Source organism: Phyllostomus hastatus, unplaced genomic scaffold (assembly GCF_019186645.2).
Source record: "Phyllostomus hastatus isolate PE091 unplaced genomic scaffold, TTU_PhHast_1.1 phas_scaffold_442, whole genome shotgun sequence".
Classification (NCBI taxonomy): Eukaryota; Metazoa; Chordata; class Mammalia; order Chiroptera; family Phyllostomidae; genus Phyllostomus; species Phyllostomus hastatus.
Genome location: NW_025334030.1, coordinates 4,608,270 through 4,621,441, shown reverse-complemented (window position 1 = coordinate 4,621,441; position 13,172 = coordinate 4,608,270). Strand labels below are relative to the sequence as shown.

The window sequence follows — 13,172 nt, the reverse complement described above, 5'->3', positions numbered from 1 at the left end:
ACATCAGAGCTGGGATTTGACCCTGAGTCATGGTGACTCCAGCATCCGGAGCATGTCTGGAGGTTGGCGTAGTCTTTGCAAAGAGGAGGGTTGTTTTGGAACCAATGGAAGTAGAAGAAGAGAAGGAAGGGAAGGTTCTAGGGTGATGGAGGGTGCAGTGTGGTCATGGCTGACCTGAATACTCTTAAGTCTGCTGAGGTCAGAGCCCAGAGCCCCTTGGGTAGAGCCCAGAGCACTTTTAAAAATTTTTTTATGTATTGAAATTAGAAAGAGAGAGAAAGGGGGGTGAGAAACTTTAATTAAAAAAATTGTTTATACTCACCCAAGGACTTCTTTCCCATTGCTTTTAGAGAGTGAGGAAGGGAGAGAGAGAAACATTGATGCAAGAGAGAAGCATCAATCAGTTGCCTCCTGTACGTGTCCACACTGGGGATCTTACACGTCCAGACCTGGGGGTTGCACACGCCCATGCCCAGACCAGGGATTGAACCAGAAATCTTTCTGGTTATGGGATGATGCTCCAACCAAGCCACACCGGCCAGATGTGAAAGGGGGGTTTTTTAAAGTTCAGTGCAGCTTGTCTGGGACCCAGAAGCATTGTCTTCGAGCAAGGGAGAGGCCCTGTGGACCAAGGGCACCAGGACACAGTCTATGAAGGGGAAGGCTCTGCAGCAAATAGGGCTGTTCCAGCTTTATTACTTGGCGTGGGAGTAGAGGGACCTGTGGGTGTCATGACAGTGCCAGGAACCCCCTCCAGAACCTGGAACAATTCCATTTCAAGCCCCCCAGATTCTGAATCACTAAGACATGGCAGGGAGATGGAAAATGTTCCTGAGGACATTAGGGACATCTTGGCAGCCAGTCCTCCACTTTCATCTGTCCCTCTGAGCACACAGAGGCACTTGGGAAGTATTGTGAGGGAGGGAATGTCTAGATATCCAGACATCATCTCCTTAGAGCCACCATGGAGTCCTCAGGAAAAAGTGGCCTTGGGTAAAGGGACCAGAAAGGTCATTTCAGCAAAGAAGAAAGATGAGGCTTGCAGATAGCCTCAGGAAGATGAGGTTTGGGGAAGGAGAAAGGATGGAATGAGGGTTGAGCCAGCAGGCCCTTAATTTCGGTCTTAGAGAATCCAGTTTCTGCCCCTCCTTGAATTACTTCACTCATCCTCCTCCTAAAGACCAAGAACATGATGCAGACCCAGGAATCCCTGGGAAGAATTTCCACTACAAGCCTGACCTTGGCAGCTGCATATTTTCACTTGAAACCTCCGTGGCCCTGGCTAGGTGCCTCAGTTGGTTAGAGCATCATCCCGATACACCAAGGTTGCAGGCTGGATCCCAAGTCAGGGCACATACAAGAACCAACCAATGAATGCAAAAATAAGTGGAACAACAAATTGATGTGTCCCCCCAAAAGAATCAATAAGTAAAATTTTTTACAAACTCAAGTGAACTGAGTTCTTCTGTACAGTATTACCCTACCGTTGTAATGTAGGCATGTCAGTGTCTTTGTAAGGAAATGTATACCAAGAGGTGGCCTGTGCATCTGTGGCTTCGGTGTCCATCCCATCAGCTCTCCAGGGCTCAGAACCGAGCAGAGGGCCTAACACCAGGGTCCCCACACGCGCCATATGTGGGTTCCCTGACTTGTTCCCCCAGTGGTAAACCAGGCCCTTGCCACACCAGCCTCCCACCTGCATTGCCACCATCTCTAAACTCCTCCTCTCTGACTCTATTTCTTCTTTCACTGGCACTAGGGCACCAGATTCTCCTTCTCCTGTGCCTTTCTGTCAGCTGGGCTGGGACAGATTAGGCACTGTAATATCTTGCTTTCTCCCTAGTTAAATGTGGCGTTTCTGTTTTTAAATCAAGGCATCTGAAGAACTGGCCTTTGCAAACATGGAAGGACTTTTAATAGGGATGTGAGAATCTACAAATATCTGTTTGTCTTGGAGCCCACTGCTTTTCTTGAAAATTGAACAGGGAACAAACCTTCCCATTTTGGTCAAGAGCCTTGTCCCAAGGATACTAGGAGAAAAATATATAAATCCCAGTGTGTAAGAGATGCTGATTTATTATGGATCTCTTCCTTTTCTATCGAACCTCAAAGTACAGTGGTTTTTTAAACTTTTAGCATTAACTTTGTTGAAGTTTATATAATACAAGAAAATCTTTTTAGTGAGTTTTAACATGTGTGCATATATGTTCATTTGTGTAACCACCACCATCAAGATATAGAACAGTTCCGTCTCCTCAGGAAGTGCCCCACCCCCAGCCTCTGCAGTCAGTCCTCTGCTGAGGCAACCATAGAGGTCAAGGCCTTGCATCTTAGCACTTATTGACTGGGCAATGGCTCCAGCTCCTCGGGTGCCCCAGGTCTGTCTGTGGCCATCAGACCTTGGCTTTGCCAGCTGCTTTTGCCAGTTGCCTCACGCATCCGGCCAGCTCTGGTGGAGTGACTGCTGAGAGCAAGCTGACAGCTCCTGTCCTGCAGTTCTTTTTGTAGGAGGAGCTCAGAGCACATTTGCTCTTGCTTAAGAAAACTGTGGGGCACAGGAGATGAGACATCTGGAGCTCTGCCAAGGGTGATGAGGGTGAGCATTCAAGTCACCCTGGACAGGCTGGCTTGAGCCTGTCCAGACCCAGACAAACCACCAAAGCTGGTTTGCCAGGGAAGAGGACAATATGGAATTTCCTAGCGTACGTCATGCATTGGGGCTGAAAGTTGATTTTACATTTATTTGGTGGTTTGTGGTTTGTGTTAATTATCTAGCCAGGGGAAATCTAGAGTGATCTTTACTTTCTCAAAATCATCTAAGTAGCTACCCCCTGAAAACTCATGGACAACACTCATGTGCTTAGTTGAGACTTGATAACTTTCTGTGGTCACATCTTACACATTCCAAGCCAATGACAGATTTTTTTTCTTTGAATATGAAATACTAAAGTTGGCCCAAATCTGGAGGAAGCTACCATGTTGGCCTTGGTGGGCTGGTAGCTCTGCCTCATCTTTGTGAGTCTGTGCCTCCTTGATCCTCAGCCTCGTCTTCCCCAGAGGATCCCCAACCCCACCCTGGCAGACCTGGCACAGTGGTGGACCCACAGGAGGCGGGCCCTGTGCCAGTCCCCTTAAAGGAGTCCTACCACAGAGCACCAGCATGAGTCCCTGCGGTTTGACTTGCAGACTGGAAAGCTTGTGAATCTTCCTAGAATTTACTATGACTTACTTCAAAAAGAATCTTCTTTATCCATTTGCTCACAAAACAACCATTCACTTTCAAGATTAGGGCTGTTTTTTTTAACAGCTTTTTTGAGGATATAATGTCCTCATTTTATACATGTCATACAGTTGACCCATTCCAAGTGCACCTTTCAGTGTTTTTGGTGTGTTCACAGAGCTGTGTATCCATCACATTTTATTTCAGAACGTTTTGACCACTCCAAAAGAAACCCCACACCCTCTGCCATCACCCTCCAGTTCTCCCAACTGTAGGCAACCTCTATCCTCTGTCTGTCCCTATGAATTTGACTATTCTGGACATTTCATATAAATGGAATCATAAGATATGTGGCCGTTCTCTCACTCAACATTATGTTTTCAGTGTTCATCCACGTCGTAGCAGGTACCAGTGCTGAACATCCACTGTATGGATAGACCACATTTTGAGTCCACTCATCCATTGACGGACATTTGGGTTGCTTCTGCTTGAGGGCTGTTTTTTTGGTGAGCCCATAGTAGACTCCCACTGTACTTCTTTGCTCAGTTTAGAGCAGGGGTTGTATTATCACTAGGGTGTTAAGCAGAATTTTTATAGATCATCCTGTTTGGCTACTTGGATTAGAGAGGTGGTTAGGTAATTGGGCTTGTCTGCCAGGATTTTCCCTAGAGCTGATTACAACAGAGAGGAAAACCCTTGTCTCAGGAGCCCTCTCCAGAAAGACTGCGTTGATGGACAGGCCTTGCTTTGGCCTGGGATAATGTAGGATTGTTGACTTTGTTCCAAAGGTTCAAATTTTTGATAGGGCTTTCTGCCTTTCCTAGTTTTCTTGGCCCTGAGGGAAAAGGAAGGGTGTTGCCCTAAAGTGGCCCTGTGGTTGATACCTAGCAACTTGGGCAACTTCAAGCACAGCTCCTAAAACAACGCCCTGTGTCCATGGACTGCACAGCAAGTGTTTACACTGTCACTCTTTAAAACCTTAGTAGAGTTTGAGGGTTGGTTAAGATGGGTCCCAAACAGTAATCTCTGCCCCCACAGCATTCTGAACTGGGTGCCTGACTCATCTGGGATCCAGAGTGCTCAGCAATTAAACGACCATGATTTGCTGAGAACTCACTGCTTCCAGGGAGGAGGTGTGCAAAGGCTGTGATGCTGCTTCCCAAAGGTCTCAGTGAAGACACCAAAGGCATTGAAATCTGTCTCCCCAAAAACCTGCTGTCCATATCCGAAACTCAGCCTAGGTGGAGAAGTTTGGTTGATCAGTGGTTAATTTTAGTTAAGAATATTTTTTAAACATTCACTTGGCATACCCATCATCCAATTCAACAGTAATTAATATTTTGCCACTTTCGTGCCAACTGAATTAAAATCCATAACATCATTTTGTCATTTCACCCCTGCATATTCAGTGTGCATCTCTTAAAGAACATGGACATCTTCTACATAACCACACTGCTATTCTCATATCTAACAAGAAAAAACACGTTCAGTTTTTGTGTGTGTGTGTGGGGGGGGGGGGGGATCTGTTCCTTTTTTGGGGGAAGGGAGGGTCACCTGTGTGGTAGAGTTGCAGAAATCTCCAAGAAAGTTGTTTCCAGCTGGAGGCTGTGATGTGCTGGTCTCCATCCTGCTTTTGGCAGGTGGACCTCTTGAACCTTTACAGTTGTGTTCCATGGAGCAAAAGAGCCCTTTACCCACGATAACTGGGGAGTCCCTCCTAGCCAGTGACCGCTAGGATATATTTTGGACAGAGATGACTCAAAAACTTAGGACTTGCCTATTTTGGTTAACCAGTCCATCTCCCAAGAGGGAGCTAGCCACTTAGGCAGCGTGAGGTCCCTGAGGTCACACTCATCGGAACATAGACAGTCCTGAGTGCCATTGGGGATGGGCGGCTGGAGCAGTGGCCATGGAAGGGGGTGCTGGTCACTGGAATGGCCCAGCTGTGTAGGTCAGATAGTCAAGCTGTTTACAAGACATTGGGCAAGACGGTGTCTTATTTTCTGAACGTGCATCCTAGTGAAAAGAAAACAGGCAACATGGGAAGTTCAGAGCTGCCAAGTCTGGGGGTATTTTCTTATTTGGTTGGTGTTTTTGTTTTGTTTTGTGTTTAGAACTAAGAACTCACATAAACACAGCACAGCAGCGGTGGCCTGTCCTTTCTCGACAGACCTCTCATACTGTTGTGATGTCCCTGTCCCTTGTTTTGCCATCCCTGACCAGAGAGACTTGTCTGGGTCAGCTCAGCTCTCAAAGATCGTGCATCCAGAGATCAGCTCTGTCCCCTGCTAAGTGACTAGTCTTCTCTAGCACTGATGGGAACACTTCTCCTTTTCTAAGATGTGAGTGGTACCTCAGCTTCTTCCTGACCTGTTGGGATCCACCAGGCCTCACGCAGGAATATTCCCATTTCTTGTCCCGGAGAGCTTCCATCCCTGACCCCTCAGAGCCCGTCGGGGTGCAGGCCGGATAAGGGCACCCAGTGCTGCCTGCGGGCTCACGGGAGGGCCCCCTCCCCCCGCCTTACAGATGTCACATGGGCAGTGTTCAGATGCTGCCTGAAAACAGAAGGGAGAAGAAAGCAGGTCCCTTGTCATTTCAACTTTCTTTTTACATTTTTTAAATTTTTCCCATCATCATTTATCTCCCCTAACCCTCTTCTACCTCCACCTCCCCACCCCCAACAGTCATCACACTGTTGTCCCTGCCCATGAGTTCTTTTTCCCTTTTTCTTTTTTGCTCGATCTCCCTACCCCTCCCACCCCCTCATTTCAACTCTTGAGTCATGCTGTGCAGAGGGACATGTCGGGGTCGTCCATTCCCCACCCCTTGGAGACCCGTGTATTCTAGAAAGACCAAACCTAAGGTGGTCCCAGAGCCATGGAGTTTCTGCAGTACCTCTGCCCGCTCCTTCCTCCCTACCCACCCTGTATGTCTGTTTTGAAGTCACCAAGGTCACAGTGATATTTCCAGCCTTGCAGACGTGCCCTCTAGAGCCCCTACCCCAGATGATCCTCCTCAGGCTGGCTGGTACCAAGAAGGGGAAGAGGCACAGCAGCTGACCTGTCATTACCCTGAGGGGCTGCCAGCCCATGGCTGGCCCCCAAAGGAGCCATTCTTGCTGGGCCTTCTTCGCCACTGGCCCAAGTTGGCAGCAGTTGGGCTGACAGGGCCTGTGTGCTTTGTGCAATGAAGAATGACGGTGTGAGGGAGACAGGAGACTGCCAGGGAGGAGTGGTGCTCAGAGGGCAGCTCAGAGGGACGGAGAGGAGAGAAAAAGCTGACCAAAGGCAGGTTGCTCTCTGGGGCTCAGGGGTGTCTTGCGTGAACAGTGAGGGGAACCTAGGTCTCTATCCTGCCAGCCCTTCCCAAGCCTCAGTTTCCTTGTCTGCAGTGTGGGGGTGACTGTGACACCTGGTACAGGGGATTATTGTGAAAGACAGTAATTGCTTCATGCAATTACTGAGGGCACTGCCATCCATGGGGGAAGGCACTAGTCTTCCTGTCTTTCCTGCCTCGCAGGTTAGGAGGTGGAAGAGGAAGTAAGTGTGTCATGATGGGGTCAGTGGGCTCAATGGGGGTTTTGGGGGAGGGGGATTGGCTGCCTTCCTGACACTGCTTTTCTCCCTACAGGTGTGAATGACAGAGGTGGTGCCATCCAGCGCCCTCAGCGAGGTCAGCCTGCGCCTCCTCTGCCACGATGACATAGACACTGTGAAGCATCTTTGTGGTGATTGGTTCCCCATTGAGTAAGTTGAGTGGCTCCCTCTGTCCCCAGCTGCAGATTGGAGGGGTGAGGGAGCAGATGGGGGTAGTACCCACAGATCCACTGAAGCTGGCAGGCTTGTGCAAAGGTGAGGATGACCTGGAGGTGCCATGGTGGCCCAGAGTCACCTTGCCTGTCAAAGGACCCCAGGCCTTGTTCCCTGATGGCCATCAGACCCTTTCCACCTCACTGTATCCCTTATGCAAAGAGTTCCCCAAAAGGGCTTCACTGAGAAACTTTAACTACAAAGGTGTTTGATACAGTGCTATTTATAAATCTGCAAAGTGAAAAGCAAATTAAGTTACTTACCAGTAAGGAATTGGTGACATATATTAGGGCATGTACATGCAGAAATGCCATATTACTCAGCCAGGAAAAAAATATCTGTCATCAAGATACATTTGACAAGAATTTTTTTTTACATGATAGTAAATGAAAAAAGACTAGAAAATAGTATGTACCACAATTCCACTTTCATTTGAAAACATGCACAAGATAAAAGCCTGTGATAAAAGCCTGTGATATATACCATCTAGCAGTGGTTTTTTGTATTTTGGGATGGGTAGATTATTAGTAGTTACAAGTTTGTTTCGTTTTGCTTGACTGTATTTCCTACTTTTTTTTTGTAATATGCACATTTTTGTTGAAAAATAGGTGCAAACTTTTAAAAATTAAAAATAAACAAAATCCTGCTAAACATCGTATGTCTATGAGTCTTAACCTCAGATTTTACCCACTGTGACCATGAGAGGAGCTTAGACAATGCTCCGGCCCCATAGGGCCTTCTGGTGGCTGCGCAGAGGCCTCTGCAGAACAGACCCGAGCAGAGCGCCTCTCTGCTGCATCTCCACACAGTGGAGGGTCTGACACCCTCTTCCAGCTCTTGGTCTCAGGAAAGGCATCTGGGCTAACTTGTTATGTCCCAAGTTAAGAAACAAACCCACAGACCCTTAAAGCTCCTAGTGCTCTTTCCCCTTACTAAGTGTCCTTATCTGGGGCTGAGTCATCTGCCTTTCATCACTGATGGGACTTTGCATGAAATGTTCTCTTCCCTGCTCCCCTCAGGCTACCAAAGGTCTTGAGTCTGAACTCTTCCAGCTGCCCCTCCAGACACTGCTCAAGGGGAAACAATGTCATGGAAGGTCCCCAGCCCCACCCCTTATCGCTACATCTTATAAAATCATTTTCCCATCAGAAATTCCCCATCTTGCCTGGATGGATTGCTGCTTTAAGAAGATGATTCACTGAGAATGATACACTTTGGTGGAGACTGAGTGGCAGGCTCCTTGTCAACCCTGGAGCAGTGGACAGAGTAGCCTCGAGTACCCTGTGGGTCCTCTGTCTGAAGCACAATGTTAATCGGACTTGGCCTTTGGCAGTTTCACCTGAATTTGTTCTCCTCAGGTACCCAGACTCATGGTATCGTGACATCACCTCCAACAAGAAGTTCTTTTCACTTGCCGCAACCTACAGGGGCACCATTGTAGGAATGATAGTAGCTGAAATAAAAAGTAGGACCAAGATACACAAGGAGGTAAGTATGTGCACTGAAGATGGGCCCGGGCCTCAGGGCAGAATCGTGCTGCCTGCTCTGTGGACCTTTTTCTCAGGAGCCTAGACTCACGCCCCGCTGGTTTCTTTCTCTGTGTATGTGATGCCGTCATATGCACATTAAGTAACAAGTCCCAACCGCAGCTTCTTACTAAGGACTGTCATTTTGAAGTTAGGAGGGGAATAAATGGTCCACTGAGAATCTGTAGTTGCAAGGGATGATTTGTGTTGATGGCAGTATCACAGAAACTGCTAATACTGCTGTGGTGTGCTGAAGGAAATGTTACGTTTCAGTTAGAGGTTAGTGAAAATAAAGATACAATTTTTTTTATTCAACGTCATAGACCCCTCCAAGATCTATCTAAGAACCCTAGTTTCGGGGAGTCTGTGGACCCCAGGTTAGCAAGTCCTGCTCTGAATGTAACGTGTGAGGTCATGGTCACAAACACATTGTTCATGTGATCGACTTGGGTCAAGATTCTGCCTAATGATTTTGGTCATCTTAACGACTGAGTAGCATCTCACATGGGTATTTACTCCAGAGGAGGAAAAAATCCACCAACTGGCAACTGCTTCTTTTTGTTTACCTTAAGGCTATTTCTTTAAAAATGCAGGAAGGATCTCTCTCTCTCTTTTTTAAAGACCAGACCCACTCAATTTTTTTCCCCTAATTTGTCCATTATTAGATTTTGGCAAAGTTGGTTTCTTTTTAGTAACTTTTCCTCCATCTTTTTAGTGCTAAGATACAGCACTCTGCCACTTTCTTAGGCCGTACTGAGAGGCTGGATGAATTGAACACTGGGAAGAGAAAGCAGGGCGTGTTAGACATCAGCTGGGAAATGAAGTGCCTGCCTTTCCTCCCTGACCCTTTCATGGGCTTCAAGTGACCAGAACAATAAGGATACTGCCTTCCCTGAGACTGAGTTTGCATGTATCTAGCTTAACTGTGGTGTGGAGTGCTAGAGCTGGGGCCAGGGCCAGGAGAGTAGGGAGTAGGGACAGGCCAACCCACTCCCAGCACACAGGAGCCACTCACGTAACCAGAGAGGCCAAGTCACCAAGTATCCTTTCCATGGGGTAGAATTCACTGAGCCGCCTTCTTTTTTGTGAGGCAGAAAAACATCAGAACCTCATGGTGGTTGAATTCACAACTTAGTCCAGAATTCTATCTCTAAAACCAGGAGACACATGTGTGGTAGCTGGCTGTGGCATGCTGCTCTGCCTGGTGTGGACGGTGGAGGAGCCACCCAGACTCCCCACTCTCTTTACTCCAAGACCACCTGGGGCAGTGCAGGACCCTTTAAAGTTTTCTCTTTTTTTTTTTAATAGTTTATTTTTTATTGTATTTTTTTCCATTACCATTTATCCCCCTTATTAATTAAACTTTTCAACTATGTGTTGAAACACTTTGTGTTCGTCTGGCTGTTTGGTCTCTTGATGTGTCAGCTGACACGTGCGAGCACCACATAGAGCCCGTACAGCATAGCCACTTCCTTTGTGCTGCCCGCCGTAGCTTCACTTGTCTGGCCCAGTGTCCTTCCTTGTATGGCCTACCACCCATTCCAAAGAGGAACAACTTTTTGTGAGTGTTCTTATTTTTAACAGTTTTTAGCAGAAAGGCCCATACCCTCTGGTTTCCATGGAGTAGGGGTGACTCTCCATATGCTCTGTTCTGTCCCTTCCTGCCCCGGTGTCCCCCCAGGTGTTGCGGATGGGAGAGTCAGCACATGAGATGTGTTCTGCGGTGGGACCGGGTACTTCAACTGACTTCATGTGGACCTGACTTTATTTCTGACTTTTTCTTTAGGATGGAGATATACTAGCCTCCAACTTCTCTGTTGACACACAAGTTGCATACATTCTAAGTCTGGGAGTAGTGAAGGAATTCAGAAAGCACGGCATAGGTAAGGGGCAGCCAAGCTCATGGTTTTTGGCACATACACCCCACCTACCCACATCTAGTCACTTCCCAAATCCGGATGATTCTTGCTGTTCAGTACCCCTCTGTCTCTCTCTCTACCCCTCCTCCGTTTTGCATCAGACCTTCATCCTCTCCTCTCAATAGGTCTCCTGCACTCCACCTCCCAAATTGACCTTCATTTCAGCCCATGACCTTTCCACACATTACCAGGTCTTTCTGCCATGGCCTCATTCCCAAGTCTGATGAGATCAAATTACTAACAACTTCCAAAGGTCCTCGTTACAGAATGGGCACCTCTTGACCACACCTGCTGCCTTACACACAGCTTTTGTCTGGTCATTAGGCATTTTTCATTAAGAGTACAGAAAACATACTTAAAGAAACAGTCCTAGCTGCCAGGTAGCAAATGCCTATCACATCTGGGGTGCCATACCATCCATATTATCTCCAAATTCCGCATACAGCCAGCAAATAGCAATCTTTATTGTAATCCAGGCTTGCCCGTTCCCCATTTTTGTGGCCTTAGGTTTAGACTTTTTGTTGTCTGAAAAGTTAGTGAGATTCCACTGGGTCCAGCCCTTGGGAGGAAACTATGCAGCCTGCGTCCATGGTCCTGGTCCAGTGGTATGCAGCTCACAGGCTCTGTCTGGGTGTGGGATTTTAGGGACTTTGACAGTAGCTGGTTATGGGAAGTCAGTCTTTGATGCAATGGCTGAGAGATCTGTAGGTGACTTCCTTGTCTGCCTCATGCTTCCTCCTCACCTCTCTGCCATGCTGACTGTTGCCCCTTTACCTGCAGGTTCTCTTTTACTTGAGAGTTTAAAGGATCACATATCCACCACCGCCCAGGACCACTGCAAAGCCATCTACCTGCATGTCCTCACCACCAACAACACAGCAATAAACTTCTATGAAAACAGAGACTTTAAGCAGCACCACTATCTCCCCTATTATTACTCCATCCGTGGGGTCCTCAAAGATGGCTTCACCTATGTCCTCTACATCAATGGCGGCCACCCTCCCTGGACCATCCTATATCCTTTCTTCTCAGGGGCAAGGGACTGGCTTCTTAGCAGGGCCTGTGAACCAGCTGGAGCTGTGGTCACTTTCAGATGACATTCACAAGGCCAAGCTCACAGGATGCATTTTTCCCCAATGAGATGGTATTGCGGGTAGGTCTGGTCTGCATGTATTTGGAAATGATGGTCTGGTTGCAGATATTGGGAAACCAGGCGTGGTTTAGCACTCAGTGTTTTTGGACTTCAGCTCAGCACAAGGGGTGAATTTTTCACCCTCCTGGTCCAAGATCCACTCATCCCTCTGTCCATTCATTCATCCAATAAGTATTGGTTGAAAGCCCCTGTTGCTGGTGTTGCAGAGGCTACAGCGATGAATAAAATAGACAAAAGCCCCTGTCCTCATGAGGCCTGTGTGCTGGCCTGGAAAAACGAAATGAAAGAGTTACTTGCTGCTTTGAACACTCGAATATGGGGTGTGGGGTACTCAGAGGTATGTCCCTTCCCTGCTCCCTCCTCTTTAACTCTGTTTAGCCCTTGACAAGTAGGAGGGAAGCTGGAAGACTTCTTAATAATCATAGAGTGTGGCCCAGAAAATACTGTGTTTGCATGTGTGTGTAATTGAATGAGTCTAGGATTTATCCATTTCATAGGGAAATAAACAGGAAAGAGAAAGGCGGTACAAGAACCCACAGGCCTCCACGCTCATGTGAAGATGGGTGGGTCTCTGTGCTATCTAAGGGTTAGCACTGTAGACCCCTCTGTGTCACAGGGACAAGCCCGCCCTCTGAGGATTAAGAGTAGGGGGAGGACCATGAACATTTGCGCTCTCTCTCTCTCTCTCTCTCCCTCTCTCTCTCCCTCTCTCTCTCTCTCTCTCTCTCTCTCTCTCTTTTTAAAAGCCTTTATTTATTTTTAGAGAGGAGAAAGAGAGGGAGAGAAACATCCATGTGTGGTTGCCTCTCATGTGCCCTCTACTAGGGACCTGGCCCAAAACCCAGGCATAAGTGCTGATTGGGAATCAACCAGTGACCCTTTGGTTCACAGGCCAGCATTCAGTCCACTGAGCCACACCAGCCAGGGCGAACATTTGCTCTTCTGCTATACCCCTCCCTGCAGCATCCAGTCCCTATCCTTCAGCCTTAGTCTGCGTATCTATATGCCTGAGGCCTTGCCTGGAAGGTCCTCTTGTACCTATGTGCAGCCCTTTATTATTTTGCACAGTGGAGGCCCCTCCATCTAAGAAGGTTTTCCAGCACTGCAGACACGGAACAGACTCTTGGCCTCTTGAGAATGGCATGCTGTCTGCACATAGTCCTGCAGGTTGCTCTTCGGGCCTCTGCTGGCAGTGCCACTCCAGGGGTGTGTGGGCAAGGCGAGTTGGCGTCTTCCTTAACAGAGCCCCACGGACTACATCCAGCACCTGGGCTCTGCTCTAGCAAACCTGAGCCCCTGCTCCATCCCACACAGGATTTACCGCCAGGCCCACAGCCTGCTCTGCAGCTTCCTGCCATGGTCAAGCATTTCCACCAAGGGGGGCATTGAGTATAGCCGGACCATGTGATGCCAGCCGGGCAGTCTCCAACAGGTCCCACCCCCCGGCGCCCTGTGGAGCCCACCTTCCTGGCCACCTGACCTCAGCTGTACTCTGTAGAGGAGCTGGCCCGTTGCCTGCCCCAGCTGCAGGCCCGGTGCTAC

The 13,172-nt window shown here is 48.1% G+C and overlaps 1 protein-coding gene across 1 annotated transcript in view; it reads left to right on the top strand.

Moving 5' to 3' along the window:
- The window catches only part of NAA60 (N-alpha-acetyltransferase 60, NatF catalytic subunit), a 22,110-nt gene extending 8,938 nt beyond the window's left edge, over positions 1-13,172 (top strand). Inside the window, exons 2-6 of the mRNA XM_045820877.1 lie at positions 6,854-6,969; positions 8,391-8,520; positions 10,345-10,441; positions 11,258-11,492; positions 12,882-13,172. Of these exons, the coding sequence (XP_045676833.1) occupies positions 6,860-6,969; positions 8,391-8,520; positions 10,345-10,441; positions 11,258-11,492; positions 12,882-13,038 (729 nt within the window). The 5' untranslated portion in view covers positions 6,854-6,859 and the 3' untranslated portion in view covers positions 13,039-13,172. The remainder of the gene's footprint in view (positions 1-6,853; positions 6,970-8,390; positions 8,521-10,344; positions 10,442-11,257; positions 11,493-12,881) is intronic.